Raw genomic sequence first — 27,562 nt, forward strand, 5'->3', positions numbered from 1 at the left:
TTTCTTACTTTTTGTCAGGAGTTCAGGCATCCATGTCTTAAATATTAAATGTGAGCCTCTTGTACATACACTGAGAAAAACAATTTCCTCTACATTTCTCAGTCATCCTCTAAACATCCCTTTTCATCCAAAAGTATGATCATTTTTATGATCACAATCATGATGATTCTCTGAGGTTTATTTCAAATTTCTTTATTTCCTAAGTGTCAATGTGAGCATTATTGAGTGCAATAACGTGTAAAATGTCATTCATACTGGAAGCTGGAAGGTGCCTTCATGCAGAAAAAAAAAAAAAAAATTGCACAGAAGTAATGTATCTTCTGATGTTCCAGAAGATCCCTTATAAGGATTAAAACACTGAGCTATTGCAGCAGCAAAATTAAAAGTAAAGAGAAATGCTTTGATTAAACATGAAGACAATAAACACACCGTCTCAACAATATATGGTTTACTTATACATGGCTCTATTTTTTGGAAAACGGGTTATTAAACACTTCTCATAACAAGTTTGGGAAGATGTTTGGTGTGTCTTTTTGAAAATTGCAGCCTTTGTGAACCCAAAGGTATGACTGTATGATGAGTATTGTTCTTCACTCACTTACAGTACTCTCTTGCCTTTTGTTGTTGGTTGTATTATGCTCAGCCAACAAAACACTAAACATATGTTTGTCCACAAACTTCTACAAACACAAAAAAATCTATATATTTTCAATGATTTATTTGCTTAGAGATCATACAACACTGGACACACTCAAAGTGCAGTATTGCGACACATTGTACTTTTGCTGCACACACAAACGGTCAACCATAGGAACGCTGAAATAATCGGGTTCACAAACTACAGTGAACAAAACAATATTTTCATTGTTTGGTTGAACAGGTACGATGTTCAAACCTATTTTACAGTCACCCGTTGCCTCGTTGTTTATATCAGAAAATATTGTCTGCTCTGGTTGGAATGTGTCCTGGTGCAGGTCTTCATAAATAATAGCAAAGACCTTCCCAACAGAAAAGAGTCTTTATTCGCATGAGTAGTCACCCCCTCCACTGCTTCTTTCACTCTTCCTCCCCCTACTCTCTCCCTTCCCCCTCCTTCATGCTGGAACGCTGGGATTGTTTTACTGCCTTTTATGGCTGTATTGTTTGGGAGAGTGAAGCTGTTTTCAGCTCTCCCAGCTGCCCACTGATTCAAACCTTAAAACACCCATCAGACTGGAGGAGGAGAACCAGTCACAGCCTTTTTGTTTCGTTGATGAATATGAGAGGTGTGGGGGGGGGGGGGGGGGGGGGGGGGGGGGGGCTGGAGCCGGATTTGGAGCCGGATAATAAATGGATTGTGGTCCGGTGTGGATGCACATACTAACAGCATCATTTCAGCACACATGTGCCATATGAAGCAGTTTTACAAACTACAAAAACAATAAGGGTAAAACGTCCAATAGTTGTAGTTGGTGAGGATTTCTAAAGTTTTGTTATTAGAATTAGCAACATCTTTACCGAAGTTTATATGATTGGACTTGCACATCACCAGTGAACAGCAAAGGTTAGGACTGTTGCATGTCTTTATGTCCACTCCTGACATATATTTAATTTTGCTGTAGCATTTTTGTAGCATAATTGTTGAGAGTCTTTTGAATGATATACCTTTTTTAAGGATAAAATGGCTTAGACAAGTATACAGTAAATTTAAAACAAATTTTGTAAAGAATATTTTTTCATTGAAAAAAAAAAAGTTTGTAGAACTGGATAGTTAAAGATTGCATGGAATATGAAAAAAAGTTTTATTATTGCTGTAATATTTTTGTTAAAGATAAAAAATAGCTTGTCAAAATGAAAAATTTGATGGCAAAAGCATTTAGTCAAATATTTCTGCTTGAATCTTAGATCTAGAATGATATATCAAATTATGTAACGGATATAACCAGACAGGATTTCCTGTAGCCCAAACAGCAGTCCATGTTCACAATCAAATATCAAGGTTAAGGGTTCAATTCCAAGAGAAAGCTAGAAATGTGTACCTTGAATACCATGTAAGATGATTTGGATAGTAGCATTTGCTGCATAAATGCAAATTAAGAGCATACAGTAAATGTTAACAAATATAAAATCATCATTACAGCATTTTATTTCAAATCAATTTGTATATAACAAAGCTGGAGTGTTATAACTTATTCTTATTATTAGGGTTTCTTTTCCTGTTATTTGCCTGTAAAAAAATGAATGAATAATATTATTAAATTAGACCTCAAATAATGCTTTTAATAACATGATTATTAGTGTCCATGTGCAAATGGTTGCTTCAGGAGGCAACATGTATTTTAACACAGGAAACACAAAAGAGGAATATTAGGCAACAGATTGAGCTCAGAGATTGGGTTCATTATTTACAGAGTCCATAAAAATGGAGTCCAGCAGCACATCTTTCAGAAAGGTCGTTCTTCTGTCTGCTTATTTACAACCTCCCCCTCACTGTGCTTCTGCAGATGTCTTTACTTTTGTTAGGCAGCAGTCAGAAGTATTTCTCTGCTGTTTCCCAGAGATGTCAATGCCAAACAAAAGAGACTTATTTCGAGTGGAAATTCTTGCTGTTGGTTTCCAGGAATTAGTTGAATAGATTTAATTACTATTGTTGAAACATACAATTTTGTGACTCGAAAAATGGCATAAAATCATTTGTTCATGTTCACTTGTGTGCATATATATTAGGTCCTTTTAAAGTCTGCCAGAGTAAGACAGAGTTATTTCCCTCCCTGTTCTAATTTCTATTTGTTCTGGTCAATGTTTTTGAGCACTTCTCATTTTATCACCTCTTTGAGATGAATCACTTGCTGTATTCCTCATTTTTAAAGGGTTAGTTCACCGAAAAATGAAAATTATGTCATTAATAACTCACCCTCATGTCGTTCCAAACCTGTTAGACCTCTGTTAATTTTCGGAACACAGTTTAAGATATTTTAGATTTAGTCCGAGAGCTCTCAGTCCCTCCATTGAAACTGTGTGTACGGTATACTGTCCATGTCCAGAAAGGTAAGAAAAACATCATCAAAGTAGTCCATGTGACATCAGAGGTACAGTTAGAATATTTTGAAGCATCGAAAATACATTTTGGTCTAAAAATAGCAAAAACTACAACTTTATTCAGCATTGTCTTCTCTTCCGTGTCTGTTGTGAGAGAGAGTTCAAAACAAAGCAGTTTGTGATATCCGGTTCGCGAACGAATCATTCGATGTAACCGGATCTTTTTGAACCAGTTCACCAAATCTGACTGAATCCTTTGAAACGGTTCTCGTCTCCAATACGCATTAATCCACAAATGACTTAAGCTGATAACTTTTTTAATGTTGCTGACACTCCCTCTGAGTTAAAACAAACCAATATCCCGGAGTAATTCATTTACTCAAACAGTACACTGACGAGAACGAGTCAATCTTTTGTTCGTTATCTGGCTCGGCTCGGTGTTCATCTTCAGTTCTCTCTTCACAGCAGTTCAGTTAGTGTACTGTTTGAGTAAATGAATTACTCCGGGATATTGGTTTGTTTTAACTCAGAGGGAGTGTCAGCCACATTAAAAAAGTTATCAGCTTAAGTCATTTGTGGATTAATGTGACACAGTTTCAATGGAGGAACAGAAAGCTCTCGGACTAAATCTAAAATATCTTAAACTGTGTTCTGAAGATAAATGTTACTTACTGGTTTGGAACGACATGAGGGTAAGTTTTTTCAGTGAACTAACCCTTTAAGTCGCTTTGGATAAAAGCTTCTGCTAAATGAATACATGTAAATGTTAATCTTTTTTTTTTTCAATGTAAAGAATATTGTGTTCAAATATAATTAATTATTTATTAATATCAGAAATATTTGGCGAGTCACAACATGACAATTTACAATCTGAAATAACCTTGCTTTGTCATAAAAAATGTTAAATTATGTAATTGAACTTGACACACCATCATAAGCAGGGGTGAGCAAGCAAATGATCAAGCCCTCGACATCCACAGTTTTGCATTGTCAATGTCCAACAATAATAAAACAGTTTAAACAACTTTACCGAAATCTTCAGGATTATATGAAAATAACTGTCATGTGTTTGACCGGGCTAGGATGTAAACTCTCCAGGTCCTAAACTCTGCCCATGAGGGTCCTTTATGTTTATTATGGGTTTTTGTATTCTGTATTTTGCACCATGTGACTTTGATTTGACATGCTTAAAGATGCAAAATATCAGTGACATAAGCTGTATTGTAAGTCATTTTATATATTAATTATATTTTTAAATATATGGGGACAAGGAAAGAGAATCTTATTAAACTGTAAAATATTTTAACCATGCAAAGTTTTATGTTTGGTTCACACAAAATGCATTTTTGTGTTTCCCTCCACTGCATTCAGTTTTTTTAATGTAAACATATTTTTTTTCTTATGCATTGCAATCCTTTAATTTTTAATATTTGGCACGTTTGTGTGCTGCTGTGCGTCCCTGTGTTTAATAAGCAGCGTGTACGCTCTTTAACAAAGAAAAAACATCGTGCCAGACTTTAGACCAGGTTTGAGTTGGTCTATGGCGCAGTCTATTTTCAGCTCCTTAAAAAAGCATTGCACTAAAAATGGGAAAATGGGAAAATGTGAACAGCGCCGGACTGAAACTAGCAAACAAACTTGCGCTGCGCCTTGCATCGCATTGCACTGAGTGTATTATAGGGCACCACGTCTTTAAGACGCTTTCAAATTTAAAGTTCAAATTTAAAACCCATGTTAAAACACTTTTCCATTCATTAGTGATAGTACATTTTTTAACATGATCTGCAGCTCTGCAGCTCCTAGTGTACACCATCAGTTGTATCTAGTGTAGCCTTACAGTGGAGCCACCTAAATGGAGATGGGCTCTGTGCCGATATTTATGCCCCACTGATAAGTCAGCAATGGGGTGCTATGCTACAAACAGCCACAGTAGCACACGCCATTCCAAAAAGCATCACTAATAACTTCCCACACACCAGTGACACGGCAAGTGTCAAGTGTTAATTGAATTGCACAGCGTCTACATGTGCGGAGAGAAAAGCACAGAGTTGTTCTGATGACACATTTTGAATGCTTCATTTCATTTCCAAAAGAATATTACTATCCTGGTTCAGCTAACATGTAAGGCTATGGTTTTTTATAATACTGTGAAATAATAGATGTTAGATTAATGTTACTTTAAGGTTGGTTGTTTGTCTGTCTCCATGGTTGAAGTCAACTGTCCTTTTAAGTAGAGGGCTGATTTAAATCTGTGGCAAAACAAATATAATATATATGATTTTGTTCCGGCTGTATTGAGATAAACGTCACTGTAGTTTTTCCACTCTGTCTATAAAACACTCATCCGTAAGTGTCATTTCCTCTTATGCCAACCTGCTGAAGATAGTGGCTTTACTAACTGTAGTATTTGAACTGCTCACAGCGCCTCCATGTGGTGTTTTCTGGTATTGGACCACTGGCAAAAGAGTATATACAAGTCTTTTTTTTTAATGTGTTTTATCATAAGAGCTTCTGTGTTAAGAGCTATTTTGGTTTCGTCATGCACACTTTTTTTGGTTATTTCTTTTTATATTGCTTGTTATTTGAGAAAAGTAGTGAACAAATATTCTGTCATAAAACTGTTTTCAGTAGATATTTTAACAGCTGAACAAGGAAAAACGTGTTAATATAAATATAAATACATTTTTACAACAGAATTTTGTTAAAACTTCTATGGGAAGGCTTGCATTTTTTTATTGATTTGATGAATTGTAGAATCAGAATTTTCTTGAATTAATTTGGTGGTATGTTTTGAACTCTTAAACAAAGCTTAATATCTTCTGTGGTGTTGCTTGACAAGTAAATGAATCTTAAAGATTTTAAGTTATTTTACTGGAAAACGAACAGAGTACATAGAAATACTTAAAGTGTTTTGTTTTCATAGCATTAAAATTAATATAAATTAATTAATAAAGTCCACACAGAATGTTTCATACAGTATTATAAAAATGTCAGATTTGTTTATCATTGATTACAGCAGTAGTTTAAACAGCCATAAGATCTATGACAACTCACCAAACCTAAATTACTTTATTTCATTTGTGGACCACAAAAATAGACTATTGCATTTGAAATGTTCTGATAAACAGCTAAAAATAAGTGCTTCAGTTTACCATTACAAAGCATAATGGGGCTCCAGGCCAGAATAAGCTTTATTGCTTCTGACTCTTCATGAACTCCTGCTGGAAGTGTTTCAGTCTGGTTCCCCTATCATTGTGTGAGGAGTCTTTTACACTCATTTCACTCCTACACAGGTCTAATCAGGCCTCTGAATCCTCAAACAGTCCGTGACGTTCCAGGAAAGAGCAGAATTGTTAGCGTTCACCTGACATTTCGTTCTTATGGCAGCTGCAGGGGCTGATGGGTAATTCACTGCAGGCCTGCTGTTTAATTTAGTACTTTCAGAAAATACAAGCTGAATGCCGCAGCTCAAGGTTACTGCTGTCTCTCTCTCTCTCTCTCTGTTGGGATTCAGCAATTACTAAAATCACAGCCCTGACGGAGCAAGACATTTCATCCGGACCGTTGTCATGGGAACAGGCCGCAGGCTGCCCCACCTCCTCATGTCGGTTCACTACTGCACATTAGACTGAGATGAGTGACTGAGAGGGATTTTAAAGCACTAAGTCTCAAACTCTTTTGTCTTGTATTCTTCTGGTTATATAAGACCCCTGTGACGGCAGGACAAAATCGGTGCTCACTGCGGCCATGGATGACATTACAGCATCTACAGCAAACTAAAGCTTTAAAATCAAATGTAATATTTCAAGTGTATTTATAGTGCTATTATATATGGCTGAGGGGTTAAATCTCCACAAGAGTGCTTAGTCCATATTTAAGCAAAGATGTTACTCAAGGTCTTAATAAAACATTAAAATTCAAAACTAAATAAATAAATTATATATATATATAAAAAAACGTCTCTTAAAAAAACGTGCTCTTAGAATATGTGATTACAGTCTAATACAAGCTTTTCTTTTTTCAAACAAATTACTATCAAAGGGTGATTTATTCTATTTTTGACTGCTACTGTAGACATCAGCGTCAGATAATTATAAACTTATGCTAGCTACTTCTGTGATTATTCGAATGTTTGTATCAAAAGAGAAGCTATTGTATGGTTTACCGTTTCTAATACAGTTTCATTTTCAGATTTGAATTTTCAAATGTGTAATCATGTTTAATTTAGGCTTAATGAATCAGTCAAACTTGTACAAATTATTTTAAAGAAACAACTGCCCAGATCAATCTTCCAAACCTCTGATCCACTGATTTATTCTTACCAATACATTAGTTAAACTACTGGACCTCACTAAAACAAAAGTCATCCCCTGAATCACTACTTAATGACTGACTCAAAATGAGCCATGAAATGAGTCAATCCCAAGAGTTTGGTACCAGTTTTTGTTTCAGTTCACTGAAAAAGCACAATTACTGTAGAAGAACCACTTCTTGAAAATGAATCCGGCTCTTTTGTCCTGTTGGGCTGTTTAGCATGAGCAGCAGATGAAGTACCTACGTAATTATGTATGTTTTTCATCATTCTGCCCTCCTGACATCTGAAATGATTGCTTTTGCTGTCTCATCATATGTTTGGTTTCTGTCTGACAGATGTTGGGAGCCCTCACTGCGATCCCGATAAAGGTGCCTCACATCAGCTCTCTGCAGCGGCTGGCAGGACACTCACCCAGTGTGCTACCTCAGGTAATACACAACATTAGGAAACACTCAAACCTGTATTCATGAAACCTTACTTTTTACAAATAATTTTCATAGAAGGCACAAATACAGCAAGCATAGATAATTCCCTGTAGTGACCCCTAACAGGAGCAGCTAACTGTGAGAATGAGAGAGAATCAAATCTCTCTTTTATTTATTTTATTGCTTTTTATCACTACTTTATTCTTTGCTTTAAAAGAGTTTCATTTTTTGTAATTATTGAATAAATTAATGAACTTTAGTAGACTTTTCATCAACAAAGATTTGATTAAAATTGAAGGTATTGTATGTCTTCAAGTAATAGTTCACCCAGTCATTAAAATTTGTTGTTAATGTAGTCACCCTCAGGTAATGTATTTTCTTCGGTAGGACATTACAGCAGATTGATACCTTTGAGAATCAAAAAAGAATATATAGGGCTGTCGCGATAACCGCAATATTATAATACCGCGCTATTGACAGGCAAACCGCAGAGGAAAGATAGCAACCGCAGAAACCGCGGCAACAGCAGTGTTCAGTTTTTGTTTTTTCGTTTTTTTTTTTATGAGGCTGTGGCCTTCTTGTTTTTTCAATTTGTCACTGTGCATTCAATGTTAAATAAATTAATGATAGAATATGGTTACGACTGTAATTTTCTCGCGAGCCGTTGTAGCTTTATGGTGCTTCGTTTGTTTTGAATAGATCGGCTGAAACGATGGGAGGCGCTCGCTCTCGTCCCAAAACCTAATGTCACGTCGCCAGTTTGGGAACATTTTGGCTTTCAACCCAATGAAATGGGCGGGCCAGTGAATATAGATGAGCCGATATGCAATTTGCTGCAAAAAGGTTCCTGTGACGCGGCAATATACATCTAATTTGAGGTCATCGGGACATTCTAAAACGCTTAACGTGAAAAATGCTTAATGTGGTTTAATGTACTAATACAGTGATATTAACAGACCAAACTCACTAAACATCATATTAATAAAGTATACTATCTACAATAAATCAGATGATCCCTTAATATGAATTCAACGCGTTTAATAACACGTTAAGCCTTTTCCTCCCATAGAAAACCATAATAAGGCTTAACGTGATATTAAACGACTTGCATTCATATTCAGGGATCATCTGAATCATCAAAAAAAATCATCTTTTTTTTTTTTTAAATATAATATACTTTATTAAAGTATACTTTATTAGTATAATGTTTAGTGAGTTTGGTTTTTAAAAATCACTGTCTTAGTACATTAAGCCACATATCACATATAACGTCATAAGCGTTTTCTTATAACGATTTTCTATGGGAGGAAAAGGCTTAACGTTTATAGAGTTGCATTCATATTCAGGACTCACCGTTTTTTTTTTTGTACATAGTATACTTTATTAGTATAATGTATAGTGAGTTTGGTTTTTAAAAATAACTGTCTTAGTACATTAAGCCACATTAACAGTTTTCTTATAACGGTTTTCTATGGGAGGAAAAGGCTTAACGTGTTATTAAACGAGTTGCATTCATATTCAGGGCTCATCTGATTTTCTATAGATAGTATGATTTTTAGTGCGTTTGGTCTGTTAATATCACTGTCTTAGTACATTAAGCCATGTTAAGCGTTTTTCACGGTAAGCGTTTTAGAGTGTCCCCTGTCATCCAGCGCAGCTGCCCCCTCAAGCATCAGGTCGCGGAGCAACATCAAAAAGAACAGCTGAGACCAGTACCGGCCGACAGTTAGCAGTAGCTGAAGCCTTTGCGAAATCTGTAAAATACAGCCGTGAAAGTAACAGGCATACCTGCTGAAGTCACGGACAACCTCCGCGTTAGTGCCCATACCCAAGAGAGCGTGAGCAGATAACGAGGAGTGCATCGACTCCTACACGAATCCACTGTCCTGGTGGGCCAGTGGCGCGATAATCAGTCTAGATTTCCGCTGCTGTCCAAAGTCGCGTGCAAATACGTGTAATACATGTTAGAACTCTTCGATTTCTTAAAAAAAAATAATATGAAAACGCATGTTCTTGTTGCTGTTTGGCATTTAACAATAAACAAAAATGTTTTAAAACGTGTCTCTCTGTCAGTTAAAAAAGCAACAATATATGCTACATAACTCAATGATAGAGCTTTGTATGCAGCAAAATCAGGATAAATTAGGTATGTAAAAAAAAAAAATGGCGGTAATACCGCATATCGTGCTATTGAGCCACCCATAATAACCGCAGGGGAAATTTCTTAACCGCGACAGCCCTAAGAATATACTAGCAAAACAAAATTAATACCCATGGTTCCTGACATTATATTAAGGTAATATCTTATATTAAGATATTAATGAAACAATTGTCTGTACTAGAAATATAACATTATTTTCAACATTATTACCTGTGATCCATAGCTTCAGACAAAGAGGTAAGTTTTTTTTCTGAAAACTGCTTCTTTTGGACACTTCATTCTAATGAACTGGTTTAGATAACCGTTTCACAAGCTTGTTCATGTTATCATGCAATTAAGTCACGTATACACAGTTATATTATTAAAACACCCAATAATGATGTGAAACAGATATTTTACATGTATAAAACATAAAGTGAATAAACTGGTTTTAATCAACTCACATTTTTACATAAACCATGACGCACTCTAAAAACTTTCATATTCGCCCCTTTATTCAAGTGTTTGGTTCACGCATGCTTGTATAACTGCTCATCGGTTCTTTAGTCCCAATGTTTACTCAGTTGCATGTTCTTCTGGAATAACTGAATAAGTTGGCCAAAAGATTATTGGATCATATGTGGACGTATATTGGCTTATTTCGCAAATGATTTTTGACTGATTTGTAGTTTCTTCCACAGACTGATTGTTTCCCTTCATAAGACTTCAATATATTGTCAGGGAAAAAAAATCATGGTTTCAGCTAAAAATCTTCTGTACCATTCTACTGAAGAAAAAAATCATCTACATCTTAATGGATGGAACTTGCTCTATAAATGACGATTGCAGGGGTAAAATTCCTCCATCAGCTTTGGATAGTAATGGAAAACTGCATTTGAAATGTGAAAAATAAAAAATTGAAAGTGAAAATAACCAGAAAACTTTTGCTCACATAGAATTTTATTCATAAACTATAAGCACATAAACATCTGAGAATAAAAGAGATAGTAAACAAGCCAAAAATAACCTGCAACTAAGCAAATGTCAATCAAATCTGATAGAAACTTGACCTGAAAGATTTAACGATTTTGTTCAAGAGATCAATATATTCGAAGCCAAAGCCAAGAAACATCTGCTGCATAGGGGAATAAATTTTGTGTTCTGTGTCTTTTTAGGTCAGGCCAAAGACTCTTATTCCAGACAGCCTTCCCCACAGCCCATGCCAAGAGCAGCAGCCTGGTCGAACGATGGCCGTGCTGCAGAGCATGGATGTGGTTAGCCCAAAGAGCCAAGGCGCATCCTTGCCAACTGCCAACAGCACCTTCAGTCATGAGAGACTTTCCAACGGGCAGGAAGAGAGTTCCTCTTTGCCCTCATCTGCTCCGAGCACGTCCACAACCTCCGCAAGTCCAGGGGTGGCTTACGCCATCATCTCAGCAGCCTCGCCTGCAGCCCACGGGGTGTCAGGAGTAACCGAGGCCATTAAGGTGCAACCGCTGATTTTCAGCCCTGACAGCAAGGTCAGAAGATCTTTCATCACCTACTTACCTAATAAACACTAGGGGTGTAAGAAAATATTGATGCATGTGAGTATTGCAATATTTTTTTTGCCGATACTGTATCGATTCTCAAAAATGGAATATCGATATTTAAAAAAAAAAATCATACAAGATTCATGGCAGTTGTTTCATTTTGAGTTTACATCCTGACTGCTAGATGGCAGTCTTCATCTATGAACGACAGTGAGAGTAACAGGAAATGCTAGCATTGATATCGTTATTCGCTGCTAGTAATGGAGAATTAAAGAATTGTCCCTGTTCCTAGTTCGGTGAAGTGTGCCGCCATTTGGGCTTTTGTGGTAACGTCCACTTGAACTGTGAACCTTTAAAGCAGGTTCTAAGATATAAATAAATAAATAAATATATATATATATATATATATATATATATATATATATATATATATATATATATATATATATATATATATATGTATATGGTCTTTTTATAAAATAAATTTTATACGTATTATACATTTAACTAAAGCATCCTGCAAGCACTTTAATTCCCAGCACCCCCACCCTTTACTCATACTGCACAAAAAATGGTTCAATAACGTTAATTGTGACAGGGACTGATTATTGCCAATGCAGATCCCACTGTGTTCTGGTTTAATAATTTTTATTTACTTATTGCTAAGGTTTGTATATGGTGGTGTGTTTTTACAACATACAGAACTACCAAATTTTGCTATAAGTTTGATTCCATCATATAATATAATTGCTATTAATAGTGTTCATCGTCTGTTTGATTACGTCTTAAATTAATTTTTCCACACATTTCTGCCATATGTACATAAACTGTCAGTCACCACTGTTAAATATTGTAGAAACTTAATTTTCTGTAAAGCTGCTTTGCAACAATTTGTATTGTAAAAAGCGCTATACAAATAAACTTGAACTGAATTGTCCTTAATCACAGCTTTCCTAAAAATATATCCTATTCCTAAAATAAGAAATATCCCAATATATCGCCTTGCTGACAGTATCGCAACATATCGTATCGCAATACATGTATCGTGATATGTATCGTATCGCCAGATTCTTGGCAATAGACACCCCTAATAAACATGCTGAATTAATTTTCAACTTGCATGATGCCTTTAATCTCTTACTGTGGCAAATGCTAATTAGATGCACATTATCTTTTCAGTTGATTTAAGATTTAAGAACCCTTTTCGTGATTCATTTGAATACTCTCCTTCTATAAATTTTGCATTTGAAAGGGAAAGTCCTACAAATACATATTCAAAAAGGTCAGGCGCAAAAATAACTGTGTCTTTTCCTTTTCAGCACTGTGCAACTTGAAAATACAGTTTTAAAGCGAAAAGACGGTTTGCGCTGGCGCAAGCTGTTAGTAAAACTGGCCCTTAAATGTGTGTATCCAGGTTATAATCATTCAACCCCAGATTCCCAACAACTCCAAGAGTTCTCCGGCCTCACAAATGAACAGTCCTGTGAAGGAGCCGAGCCCTGACCCCTCAACCCCAGCCAAAAAGGAGGTGGATCCAGAGGTACACTCACAACTAGTCTTGGCTATTATAAACATTTTTGACATGACCAGTGTTCTTTGACAGGAAGAGACCATCCAATTGGCATGGCATTGACTAATTACAACAGTGTTGTAGTACTTGAACTTGTGGAGGACTTGAGTCTGAGTTTGGTGTTGTCTGGACTTGAGTACTACAACACTGAATTAGGTAACACTTTAGTATAGGGATCAATTCTCACTATTAACTAGTTGCTTATTAACATATTGGCTGTTTATTAGTATTTATGAAGCACATATTCTGCATGACCATATTCTACATCCCTAATTTGGGTATGCTAGAGCCTATCCCATGTCTTGGGTCATAGGCAGAAAAATAACCTCAATATAGGGATAGTCCATCATAGAATCACAGTTAATGCATGTGGAATATATAGTTGAGGATATCTTATTGCTAATGGCTCAAACAAAAAACAGGATTTTCCTTTATCTTCAAAATTTGTCAAATTGAGTGACTGGTTCGGCCAAAAACTGTTTTGACGTGTTTTCAAGTAAAATTAGTTCTGAAGAGTTATGTTAACATCAAATGTATTTCAATATTGAATGTATTCACTTTATTAACCTTCTGTCCTGCAGAAAATTGCCTTCATGGTCGCAATAGGCCTGGTCACTACAGAACAGTTGGAAGGTGAGTTGCATTCAGGGTTTACAATTACCACTTGGCAACCCGCTACAGTAGATCCGGAGGGAAGTCAGCCATGGTGGGAACACACATATCAGGCCCTATCATACACCTGGCGCAATGCGATGCAATGCGCATCGCAAGTTTGTTTGCTAGTTTCAGTCCAGCGCCGTTCGCATTTTCCCATCCAGTGCCACGTCGTTTAATTAGCAAATGCATTTGTGCCCATTTGTGCGCCCATGGGCATGCTGGTCTAAAAAAGAGGTGTGTTCAGGCGCATTGCTATTTTAAGGAGCTGAAAATTGACTGCGCCATAGACCAGTTCAAACCTGGTCTAAAGTCAATGGCGGAAATATTATTTTGTTATTTAAAGAGCGCGTTAGTAGAAAATGCCCCTCTGGGCAGGTCCACAGTGCATGCTGACTTTGCTTATCACACACAGGGATGCACATCACACAAACATGCCAAATATTAAAAACAAAAGGATTACATTGTAAAATAATATTATTGTGTAGGCTACATAAATATAAAAATGTAATGATGGATAGTCATTGCATGTATTAGAATTAGGCTACCTATTTGCAATTCAGCCTATTACTACTTATAATGATGAATAAAATTGGCTTGAACAATTGAGAAATGAATTGAACAATCATGCCAATACACACACATATATATTAACTGACTCATCGCGCTGAGCTTTGGTGGATTCCTGCTTGTCCCGCAGATGATCAGATCGGTTTCTTCGCCTGAGAAGCGTTCAGCTTTTCCGGTAACAAATTCCGCCATGTAAATAGCAATTCGCCATGATGCGTGCGCGTCTCACACTTAAAGGGAATGGGAGATGACACTCTGATTGGTGTAGTAAACGTTACGCCCATTACTCATTAAGAGAATAGGGACAACCCATTCCAAAAATGCGCATAAAACGTTTTTCTGCCGTTAAAATAGCAAAAGTGGATTTGGAAGTATCAAACAAGATGCTGAATTGTAATTATAATCTAAATTCAGTTTAGTATAATTAAAATGGAATGAAATTCAAAGTAGTTTATAATGAATTACCCATACACCTATACGCTATTTCCAATACATTTTGGACATATTAACTCTTTCCCCACCAGCATTTTTTGACGATTTTCACTAAAATTTCATGGCCACCAAAATATTTTGTTTGTATGAATATCTGAACATGCAATACATCAAAATGGAGAACAAAGCTTTATTCTAGCTTCAAATGTTCTTTTTTTTATAACACTTGAATTTTGGTAAAAAGAATATTTAACTTTCCAAATTTAAAATCACCCTTCAAAATAGAGCCAAATATCAATATATATCATCAATAAGTCTGATAAAAAAAAAATATATTGGCTTTTTTTTTTTTTTTGTATAAGACAGTGTAGAAGTGACAGGAAGCAAAGTGGGCAGGATCTGAAGAAAAGGTCCTCTAGACGGGATTCGAACTCGGGATGCCTGTAGCACAAAAGACGCTGTTTGTTGTCACGCTACTCACAAGGCTAACGGTGCCAACTATAGACTGAATTTTTTATGTCAATATTTATTAATTATTTTATTAATTATTTAGTGTTCCTGTAGCCCAATTGGTAGAGCATTGCGCTATCAAGTGCAAGGTTGGGGGTTCGATTCCCCGGGAACACATGATAGGTAAAAATTGATAGCCTGAATGCACTGTAATTAGCTTTGGATAAAACTTTTTTAAGAAAAACTTTTTTTTTTTTATTTAATTTTAAAATGTATTAATAATGTGATGATCATTTTGTGGTTCTGTTTGTTAAAAAAACTTTTTGATAATTCTTAATTGTTTTGATAGTATTGATCTTGGAGAAATATGCCTAGTCAGTAAAAAAAAAAAAAATAATATTTATTATTCCATTATTATGGAAGCCCGTTTTTGTTACTGAATAAAAAAGAAAAAAGGTGGTTTCTAATTTTTATCTCACAATTCTAAATTTTTTTTCTCATAAATGCATGATACAAACTCGCAATTCTGACCTTTTTTCTCAGAATTGTGTGATATACTCACAATTTTGAGTTAATAAGTCATAATTGTGAGATATAAACTCGTGAGAAAAAAAGTCAGAATTGCGAGATTTTACCTCGCAAATGCTTTATATCTTGCAGTTCTGAGTTTATATCATGCAATTCTGACTTTATAACTCGCAATGCTAGTTTATATCACAATTCTGAGAAAAAAAGTCAAAAGTCAGGGCTTCCATACATCATATGTATCAGCGAATAAATGAATGCATTCGCCAAACGTGTTGGCACATGACTGTGTTGAATTGTTTGAAATTGTTATTATTTCAAATTCCAAATTCCAATTCAACATCCTGTGTGTTGTGACCAGTTACATTCAAATTAACACTTGAAAGGAGACAATTATTCTCATTTCTGCACAACTTTAAATGAAACAATTTAGCAAATTAACAAACAAAATATAAGAGTGAGTTACTGAGGTTTAAAGTTCATTTCTGTCAGAGATCCAGAGTAAAAAAAGTTCATGTTTTCATTTCTGTCAGAGATCCAGAGTAAACGGCAGGAGAGAAAAAGGCGAAGCACAGCTAACCCTGCGTACAGTGGACTGTTTGAACCAGAGGTGTGTCTGGCTGTCAAAGTTTCTTTAAATAATGTTCATTTTATGGCTATGTTCACTTGTAAACATCTTATATCTTGCTTTTCAGCGCAAAAGGCTTGCTTCCAATTACCTGAGCAGTGCGATGTTTCTGTCAGCAAGAGGTAAAATTGATTTCTACTTCTGTCAACATAATGTTGAGCTGAAAAATGATGCATGAAATGCACAGAAACATGTTTGAACAGAATAAATTAAACTCACACATTCATCGTAAGTGCTCATGTTTTAATAGTTCTTTAACCAGTGACTGTCAGTGACTTTAACATGAAAGGTTGACCTTATGCCAAATGCTAATTGCTTAACCTGCTGATTACACGCCAACATTGCTGTTTAACTCTAATAACTCAGTTTTGTCCGTGTGACCGCTACTAACCTATTGTATGCTTTTACTCACACGCTAGACTCTGAGGAGCTCTGCTGGAAGGTACGACTTTAACATCATTGTGTTTGTGAAGAATATAGAAACCTGTATGACTTTTTTTATGGAACATACATACAAAATGTACAGTTACAGTGCTTTCCTATTTGAGTAAAATTGCAATATTAAGTAATCGGTGTGAAGTACTTTAGAAATTAAGTAAAATTGAAATACAATTTAAGTATATTAACTGGCAAAAATAAAAATAAAAAACCTTTCAATGTTTCTGAATCATAAACCAACACTGTGACACCCCTAGCCCATTATAACTTACCGATCAACTAACATGGTTATTATAATAAAATAAAATAAAAAATAAACTCAACCTGTATATTAGTGAAATAGCAATATTGTGTCTGTACAGTTTCATGTGACCAGTTTGATTCATTGCTATGGAAATAGTAATGTGACGTGTGACTCCTTAAAGAAATCTCAAGGGGGCTCAGAATATTTAAAATGTTAATTATTTAACATTTGGTCACACTTTATTTTAAGGTGTCCATGTTACAGTGTAATTATACATTTACGTACTGAGTAATATTAATTAACTGCATGTACTTGTATGATTAGGGTGAGGGTTAGGGTTTGTGTTAAAGTTACTTACATGTAATTACAGTATGTATAATTCAATGTTATTATAATAGTAAGTACTTGTAACATGTATAACAAGGATACCTTAAAATAAAGTGTTACCTAATCTTTTTTTTTACAGATTATTTTTTCTTGTTATAAGGGTTACATAATATTTAAAGTGAATATGAAGCATTGCTGACAGACTGTTGTGTGGGGTGTTTCTGTAAATGTGTGTGTGTGATACAGGAGGAGCTGCAGCATGATGATCACTGTGCAGTGTGTAAACAGGAAGGAGATCTTCATCCATGCCATACTTGTACTCGCGCCTACCACCCCGACTGCCTGCATCCACCTCTCAAAACTGCCACCAGGGGCATATGGATGTGCCCCAAGTGCCAGAAGAAAGTATGTTCCTCTTTGCTCTGAACACACACATTATAAAACTCCAACAGCACAAGAATGTCTGTAGGACATTTGATTTGTTTTTGTTTTTTCATTTCATCTGGACAATGTAATAGTCTGCGTGGATACAAACTAAATTTTTGTCTAATGCAATTACCAAAGTAATAAATGTATCTTGTTTTACGAATAATTAGATATTTATATATATAGCTGTCCTCTTTTTATGTTGTAATGATAACATAAATTTAACATTTATGATGAAAGTGCCCAAGTCATATTGAGAAAAATGACCTTCTGTTACAAATACATCATTTAGGGGAAAAGCGTTTGGGAATAATTAGGTTCTTTATTGTAAATGGTTAGTCATTTTAGTAGAATAAAATATTACAATTTTCTACATTTAAAAGCTGTAATAGGGTCAACATTATTAAATTTAGTTGCCTTACCCCTGATAGTGCACAAACAGACATGGCCAAATGTTTTGGCAGTGAAATAAATTTTGTTTTGCAAACAACGGCCTGGTGTCAAGAAGGGCAGCAAAGAAGCCACTTCTCTCCAAGAAAAACATCAAGGACCGACTGAAATTCCACAGGAAGTTCAAGGATTGAACAGCAGAAGACTGTTTGGGACATCTGCAAAATCGATTGTTCGGAGAAGAAAAGGTGAACGCTACCAAGAGTCCTGTGTTGTGTCAACAGTGAAGTATCCTGAGACCATCCATGTATGGGGTTGCTTTTCAACCAAGGCAGTGGGCTCTCTCATAATTCTGCCCAAAAACACTGCCAGGAATAAAGTATGGTATCAATACGTCCTGCAAGAGCGACTTCTTCCAATGAGCCATGGGTAATTTGGTGATAATCCGTGCAAGAGTGATAAAGAAGTGGCTCGAAGATCATTACATTGTAATTTTGGATCCGTGGCCAGGCAACTCCCCAGATCTCAATCCTATAGAGAACCTGTGGTCTGTCCTCAAAAGACGAGAAGCTAACATCCAGAAGCTAATATCCAGCCTGCCAGAGCTAACTGCAGAGGTTATGAAGAACAAAATACAACACTCTAAATATTGACTCGTTCTATTTTTTGCCAGTAAAAGCCTTTAAAACTTATGATATGCATATCATTGTTTTTCAGTATAGCATAGAAACATGTGAAAAAAATAATCTACAAAAACCGAAGCAGCAAACTTTGTAAAACACAAAATTTATGTGACTGCCAAAACATTTGGCCATAACTGTACATCTCAGAGACATCTATTTGATGTGTGTTTACATCTCAAAGTGTATTTAGTATTTAGAGTGTCTTTAGTGTTTGCTCTTCAGCAGTATGTCACTAAGATGTTTCCCGTCAAACGTCAAGTAGACAGTTAGAAAATGTCATTAACATGTTTAAGATATAGAGTGCATGTAAAACTGACATCTTTGTATACAGCAGATGCTTTCCAGATGAAGTGATTTCTAACAGATATCTTTTACATGTGCTGGGACCATGTAAAATAAAATTACACTGTATTTTAAAAGCCAGTATATAGAGTCCCTAATGGGACTTGGTGGTGAAAAAAAATAGAGGTGAGTGGAAAAGATTTGGGGTGGGAGGAAAACATTTTTTTGGCATTCTCTCACAAAGATATTTGCATTCTCTCACAAAATGTTCGCGTTATCTTGCAAAGATATTTGTTGTCCCTCGCAAAATGTTTGTTCTCTAGCAAAACCAGTTGACTTCAAACAAACATTTCCTGTTTACTTTACAGCATGCAGTAGTTCATACAGCTCTGTATGTTCACAGTGGAGCGGTTTATATAGTATTATTTTGAACTCAAGTATAAAGAAATAAAGTCAGTGCTTAGTTCAAGGGACAGTTTTGGGATATTCTTAAACACCTAATGTGGCTTAATGTTTTAAAACAGTGACTTTGGAGGACTAAATTCGATAATAATAAATATCGATATCATTATTAGGCTAATATTAATAACCTCATTAATAATATTACTATTAATAAAGCAGAATAGCCCAGAATATGAACATTAACACGCTGCATGTTAAGCTTTATCTCATGCATAGAAAACATTTAAGGTGGGCTAATGAACAAAATGAGTACCAAAGTACCAAATCTGTTTTCAGTTTATATTACACACAGAAAAGCAGATTAGCACAGAATGGAACGTGCAGTTTCACATGTTTTCACCACCACAGACAAAAATTTTTAGCACATTGCTTTTCTTTACATATTGTATAGGCTATTTTTAATAAAATGTGGTCTTTTTATCACAGTTTTTTATATTAAGCCACAATAAGTGCGCTTTTCAATGGGGGAGAAAACGCTTATGCAGTTCAGCTCATATTTTGAGCTCAACTGCTTCCATTTACACTGTACTTATTTTTGATACATAATATAGCATATTTGTTCTTTTTTTATCATCTTCATTAAGCCGCGATAAGCATTTTATGAACCACTGAAAGCTGTATATTAAATAGAAAGTGTTTGTCCGAACTGGTTTTGCAAGAGAATGCAAAGGTTATGTGAAGGAACCCAATAAAGAATGCAAAAGTTTTGTGAGGGAATGCAAAGTTTCTCAAAGGAAAGCAAATGTTTTGTGAGGGAATGTAAATCTCTTTGTGAGAGAATGCAAAAGTTTTGTGAGGGAATGCAACGTTTCTCAAAGGAAAGCAAATGTTTTGTGAGGGAATGTAAATCTCTTTGTGAGAGAATGCAAAAGTTTTGTGAGGGAATGCAAAGTTTCTCGAAGGACAGCAAAAGTTTTGTGAGAGAATGCAAAAGTTTTGTGAGGTAATGCAAAGTTTCTCAAAGGAAAGCAAATGTTTTGTGAGGGAATGTAAATCTCTTTGTGAGAGAATGCAAAAGTTTTGTGAGGGAATGCAAAGTTTCTCAAAGGAAAGCAAAAGTTTTGCAAGAGAACGCAAAACATACCTGTATACTTTCCTCCCACCCCAATTTTCTTCCACCACCATGTCCTTTTAGGGGCTCCGTAAATATATGGAACTACTTTTTATTTTTTACAATAAAGTTCTACAGGTTTTAATATATATATATATAACAATATAATTATTATGCCATTTTTTTAGAAGTTTAAAGTGTTGTTTGTTTTCTTGGTGAATTATTAATTCATGCAAAAACAAAAAAGGCAGAGCTATAGTGCACAGGTCTTTAGGATTTGTTCATGTAAAGAAGACAAACAGAGTTAGCTCATTTTCTGTTCTGTTTCCTTGTTTGAAGGTTTTGAACAAAGAAAACTTGTCTTGGCCACAGAACTTCATCCAGTCGTATGTTACACATAAAACAGGTGAGCTGTCAAACACATTTAAATGCACTAGCACTCCTCAGGACTTGATTCTCAGTGATGATGAAGATCACGATGATGGTGATGATGTGTATGTTTGTACAGTGAGAGAGGAGGAACGCAGGAAGCTAATGAGGAGAAACACTGAGCTGAAACTTGAGTGTGAACATCTGAGTGAAGAGGACAAGAGACTCTGTGATTCTCTCTCGGTAAGAAACTGTGCTTAATAGGGCAAGTTTGAAATATAGACTACCTAATTTTAATCTTGATTTTAACAAACCCATGTTGATTCTTAATTATAAAAAAAGTATAGGTTTTGTAAGATTTTCTGCCAGATCTGGTATCGGTCAGACAAGACCGATCCAAATCCGATATTGTGCATATACTATTGTGTTGTTGTTAAGCTCCACGAAAGGCACAAAAACATTATAAAGCCCCATAAGGTTTTTGTGTGCTATAATTCAAGTATTCTGAAGCTGTTCCATAGTTCGTTGTAAGGTACAGATTCAAGTTGACATAAACTCTTCTCTCCGCTGCGGCTGTCTGTCATCCTCCAACTATATCTCTTCCCTTCGTGCTTTGAACTTTTCTATGCAGAATGCTGCATGCTGTGACTCTTTGATCTTTCTGCACATTACTTTGTATAGCTTTGTATTGAGCCTTTGTATTATAAGACTTTTATGCAATGGAAGATTATTTATTAATAGTCTTTCTTGTTCTGTCTTATCTATCATATGTTGCTTCCTTCGTTACAGTGAGATTTATTTTAATTTTATAATATATTTTTATATATAAATATATTTACTTTTTTCATGAATGTATTTTACAACAATACAAAGAGCTACTGTAACATTTTACCAGAATTACTCCTACACTTGTTCACTTTTATTTGTTCCCCACTAAATAAAGTTGTTTAATTTTTTGAGCATCTTTTGCTGCTGCCACTTACCTAGATTATAATAGTATATTTGTCATAAATCATGATTATATATTTTTTTCATTTGCTATTTTCATTAAGATGAAGTTGTGTTTAACACACCAAAGAGTAACAGTGAGGTCAACAAACAAAAGTAAAATTTTTTTACATAGATAAAAAACAAAAAAAATAACCTGCACTGGTTTCGGTATCGGGAGATACTGCAAATTTTTGGTATCAGATCGGTTCTGAAAAAGTGCTATCGTTGCAACCCTAATTTTTTACAGCTTTTGGAATATATTATTACTTTAAAAAGGGCAATCTGATAACAAGGTTAAAGGGATAGTTCACCCAAAAATCTAAATTATGTCATTAATAACTCACCCTCATGTTGTTCCAAACCCGTAAGACCTCTGTTCATCTTCGGAACACAGTTTAAGATATTTTAGATTTAGTCCGAGAGCTCTCAGTCCCTCCATTGAAACTGTGTGTACGGTATACTGTCCATGTCCAGAAAGGTAAGAAAAACATCATCAGAGGGTCAGTTAGAAGTTGTTGAAGCATCGAAAATACATTTTGGTCCAAAAATAGCAAAAACTATGTCTTTATTCAGCATTGTCTTCTCTTCCGTGTCTGTTGTAAGACAGTTCAAAACAAAGCAGTTTGTGATATCTGGTTCGCGAACGAATCATTCGATATAACCAGATCTTTTTGAACCAGTTCACCAAATCGAACTGAATCGTTTTAAACGGTTTGCGTCTCCAATACGCATTAATCCACAAATGACTTAAACTGTTAACTTTTTTAATGTGGCTGACACTCCCTCTGAGTTAAAACAAACCAATATCCCGGAGTAATTCATTTACTCAAACAGTACACTGACTGAACTGCTGTGAAGAGAGAACTGAAGATGAACACCGAGCCGAGCCAGATGATGACTCGTTCACGAGTCAATAACCGGTTGTATCGGTTTTCGGATCACCAGTAGTTCTTTCGGACAGTTCGATTCAATAAACCGGTTGAAGAAAACGGTTCACCGGTTCTTTTGCGCTCGACGTAATGGCGTCATTGGCGATGATTGCCCTTCATTCAAGCCATCGGTTTACCCGCGCTCATAACATTAGCACAGAATCAGTTCAGAATCAATCACCAAAAGAATCAGTTCGGTTCAGACGCTCTATGTGTTGGTCTGTTTCAAGCTGAATCACACATGTGCAATATCATCAGCTCCTCAGTTCTCGAATCGGACGCGTCTGACAGAAACGGTTCTTGACTCGAGAACGAGTCAATGTTTCGTTCATTATCTGGCTCGGCTCGGTGTTCATCATCAACAGTTAACAGCTTAAGTCATTTGTGGATTAATGCGTATTGGAGACGCGAACCGCTTAAAACGATTCAGTTCGATTTGGTGAACTGGTTCAAAAAGATCCGGTTACATTGAATGATTCGTTCGCAAACCGCATATGACAAGCTGATTTTTTTTTAACTCTCTCACAGCAGACACGGAAGAGAAGACAATGCTGAATAAAGTCATAGTTTTTGATATTTTTGGACCAAAATGTATTTTCGATGCTTCAACAAATTCTAACTGAACCTCTGATGTCACATGGACTACTTTGATGATGTTTTTCTTACCTTTCTGGACATGGACAGTATAACGTATACACAGTTTCAATGGAGGGACTGAGAGCTCTCGGACTAAATCTAAAATATCTTAAAAACTGTGTTCCGAAGATAAACGGAGGTCTTACTGGTTTGGAACGACATGAGGGTGAGTTATTAATGACATAATTTAGATTTTTCGATGATCTAACCCTTTAATGCATAACCTGGGGACTGGTTTATAAATTTTTAAACCAAGCAACTGAAAAAAAGATGAACATAGAAGAACATTAAAACTGCGTCTGTGTCTGACATTGCTCTGTCATACATTTTTAAACCTGTGTTCAACAGAAATGCATTGAGCTGAAGGAGCGTCTTTTGGGCCAGCAGCGGGAGACTCAGACGTCCCTTGAGCGTCTCAAGACTCTGATCCGACTCATCCAGCGTGACCAGATGATCCAAGTAACTATGACGGCCACCACCACCACCGGAGCGTCGCTGCTCTCGCTGCCGTGGATCAAAGCCACGGGCAGCAGCACCAGCACCACGGCGCCCACAGCTGGCTCCTCCGCAGTACTGCACAAAACCACGCTTCAGCCGCAAGGCAACAACTGACCCCCAACCCACACAAACATGCAGAACAGCTCTCTACAAGACCACCGAACGCCTTTGTAAAGAGACACAGATGGTGATATCCAACCAACGTGCATTTTCTTCTGGTAACGTCTTACCATAAAATAATGGGAAATTTTGAGGGAAAAAAAGCTAAAAAGCAATTATGAGTGTCACTCAATTCATAAGTATTTTTTAAGGCAACACACAGTGCTCACAAGATTTTTTTTTTATTCACAGTTTTTTAATGTATTATTTTTCTTGGCCTTAATGTATTTATTACTAGATTACGATGCTGTTGCAAATATATGAAATAAGTATTCTGCATAGTTACTGTAGAAACATTTCTTTTTATGCTTTGTGTTTTTTACTGGGGTTTGGTGTCTGTGCGTATCGAGGGAATAATCGTTCGCATTTAGTTATTGAAAAGGTCAGCGTAGTTATAGCTGAAGACAAGCGACATATGAAAGGGAGAGCACTGTACATTGATATATCGGAATAAACGTTTGTTTTCAGTTTTTGATGAACAATGTTTGCCATAATAATTCAGGTTAAAGCGAGACAGGGAAATGTTTTTGTTTTGTTCATTTTGTGTGTACCTGCGAGCATACAAACAAAAAAAACAACATGTAATAATTTTCCAGTATTAATAGAGAGAAAAGAACAAAGTATTTAAGAGAACAACAGAATTTAGCCTTTTTAGTGAAGAATTTAGTATTTTCATCCTGATGCCTGTTAATGATTTCAAAGAAGTATTGGAGAGAGGGATCTTTGTACATATATGATTTTTCTTTTATTTCGGCTGTCCCAACAACACAAACGAAAAGGCCATTAGAGTTCTCTGAGTGCCTGATCCCGGAATCCAAAAACTATGTTTTGTCTCCCCACTAAAATATATAAAATATGCCAAAAACCCTTGAGTGTTTTTGTACCGTTAATTGTTTAATGTTTTCATCTCATCTTGCTCTCTTGTCCGTTTTTAGTTTTCTGTTTTGTGTTTTCTGTTTTTATTTATTTATTTTTTTTCACATCACTCCAGGATTATCAGAAGTTGCATTATTATTATTATTATTATTATTCTTTTTTATTCGTATTTTTTAAATGTTAGAAGTGAACACTGCCTGATGAATAAAAGTAAAGAATTCATATCTAAACAAGTAAATGGAGAAAAATAGGAAATGATTTGAATGGTACTTTTTAGAGGGAAAGTATAGCATGTTCATTTGAATGGTTTGTCTTCCTGTGTGGTTCGAAAAACAAACGCCACATCCCTGATGGAGTTAATACAAAATGCAAAAGGAATAAGTCGCACATGGTTAGCTACAGCACTATTGTTCTCAACAAAGGCTATTCCATTTAAAAACAAACATTAGTTTTAGTTTGGATTTTGTGTTATATAAGAAATACCATCATTATATATGTATACCTTTAAGGGCTAACAGACTTGTATTTAACCACATTTGGAGTAAAGTTAGTTTTTTCTTTCTTCCGTTTAAAAGAAATGTCTACTGAATTTATATCCAGCTCAAATCAGGCGTTACATTTGGTAGCATCAGTAAATTGTTTTTTGTGTAACCATCTTCTATGAAGTCTGTATATGTAATGTAATATTATATGGTAATGATATAAATGTTAACATATGCTATTGTATTAAATTTGAAAAGCTTACAATTAACAGTATTACTACAGCATTTATTAATCTTTGTAAATATGTAATTGTTCATTGTTAGCTCATGTTAGTTCCTAATGTTAATCTGGAATTAAACTAATTTTTAGACTCAACTTAATTTTATGCTATTATAATCTAAAATTAAGAATTTTTATATATGATTTTTTTTCCTATTACATGTTAGAAATTTAAAAAAAACCAAGATTAATAAATGATGTAAAAAGCTGTTTTAATTATTGTCAAATTATTTTATAATAAATAAATTAATATGACCACTTATAATATTCTAATACTTATTAATGCTCAGTACGACACATTAAAATGAAATCAAGAACATTTTTATATTATGTTAGATATTTAAAAGGTATAACCATAAGTATGTGTTGTATGTTTTACATATAAATGAAGCATTATTTATACAGACGTCATAAAAAGTTTTTTTTTTTTTTCAGGTCCTGTATTATCATATTCAGAATGTTACTTAATGCATATCATCTATTGTTTCATAACAGCTGTTCCTGGAAAGTACTGCATTGAGATCAGTAAAAAAAAAAGAAAAGAAAAAAAAAAAAAATATATATATACATTAGTAAACATCCCTGATTTACTTAATACTTGTTTTCAGAAAATAATATCTGGAAATTAAGTAAATAACAATTTCTAAAATAGGTTTTTTTTTTCTTTTCTTTTTTTTTTTAAAGGAAATTAGTCTTACTCTACAGATGTTTACATGTTTTATTATTTAATTTAATTTATAATTTATTATTATTATTATTATTGGAAAACAAAGAGAAAATGACAGCATAAGGCAGGGCAGTGGGATGTGATGTTACTATCACCCCTTTCCATGATTACTATAGATTTATTTATTTAATAGTGTTTTTTATTTATCTTGTATTTCATTTTTATTTATTTTTTTGTAAGTAAGTATATCTGTGCTCTGTTCATATCACTTCCATCTACATTGTGGCTCGTCCCTGATTTCTGTTCACCCGTTGTCGCCCGTGTTCCAGATATCCTCTCCGGGAGAAACTGTGCAGTGCTTATACAGATCTATTTTACTACAATCAACACTACGTTGAACAAAAATCTAATTATATTCTTTTATCAATGAACAAATGAGGGAAGACAAAAAAATGACTTTTTTTTTTATTATCGTTTGCTAATTATGCATTTTGACTTAGCTTGCAATATGTGATGTGTCCTTTTGCAACGGAGAAGGAAGCAAAGCGAAGTAGATAAGCCCACACAGAGGTGTTTAGCTAGATGTCTTTGGACTGTGTTTTTCTTTGTCATTCTGAAGGGGACTGTCCAGTGGATAGTACATATAGAAGAGTGTTTGTCTTACATATGCCAATGTAGTTTTTACATCATCTTATGATCTATTAAAGTTGATTGATGGAAGTTCATCAATTGTAAGACTTGCCTCACTTTTTGTGCCTCTTGAATATTTACTGTGTCAATTGTATTACAGTTAAGACCTAAGAGTATTACTATTAGTGATTTGAACAAATCATGTGTCTTATTGTGGATAGATTTGCTGCTACTTTACAGTGTTCATCCGGTGAACAATTAAATAACTGAATTTAAACAAAAACAAATTCCACAGACTTGCACTAAAGGAGGGTCCCGAGCCATGTCTAGAGGCTATATAAGCCAGTAAACAACCATCCGTAACCTTTTATTTCAAGGTGTCCTGGTAAATTATATGTACTTACTATTATAATAACAAATAATTATGCATGATTACATGCAAGTAACCCTAACCATAAGTACATTACTCAGTAAATATATGTAT

General features: G+C 35.1%; 1 protein-coding gene across 4 annotated transcripts in view; it reads left to right on the plus strand.

Moving 5' to 3' along the window:
- Window positions 1-25,257, plus strand: part of LOC132105956 (PHD finger protein 21B-like) — a 67,384-nt gene extending 42,127 nt beyond the window's left edge. For all 4 annotated transcript variants that reach the window (XM_059511528.1, XM_059511530.1, XM_059511529.1 and 1 more), the window contains 11 exons: window positions 7,669-7,761; window positions 11,074-11,418; window positions 12,845-12,970; window positions 13,582-13,633; window positions 16,165-16,241; window positions 16,327-16,381; window positions 16,679-16,701; window positions 17,515-17,673; window positions 20,902-20,968; window positions 21,071-21,174; window positions 23,835-25,257. In XM_059511528.1, coding sequence (XP_059367511.1) covers window positions 7,669-7,761; window positions 11,074-11,418; window positions 12,845-12,970; window positions 13,582-13,633; window positions 16,165-16,241; window positions 16,327-16,381; window positions 16,679-16,701; window positions 17,515-17,673; window positions 20,902-20,968; window positions 21,071-21,174; window positions 23,835-24,098 — 1,365 coding nt within the window. In that variant the 3' untranslated portion in view covers window positions 24,099-25,257. The remainder of the gene's footprint in view (window positions 1-7,668; window positions 7,762-11,073; window positions 11,419-12,844; window positions 12,971-13,581; window positions 13,634-16,164; window positions 16,242-16,326; window positions 16,382-16,678; window positions 16,702-17,514; window positions 17,674-20,901; window positions 20,969-21,070; window positions 21,175-23,834) is intronic.
- Window positions 25,258-27,562: the final 2,305 nt, after the last annotated feature.

This window comes from Carassius carassius, chromosome 26, assembly GCF_963082965.1.
Source record: "Carassius carassius chromosome 26, fCarCar2.1, whole genome shotgun sequence".
Classification (NCBI taxonomy): domain Eukaryota; kingdom Metazoa; phylum Chordata; class Actinopteri; order Cypriniformes; family Cyprinidae; genus Carassius; species Carassius carassius.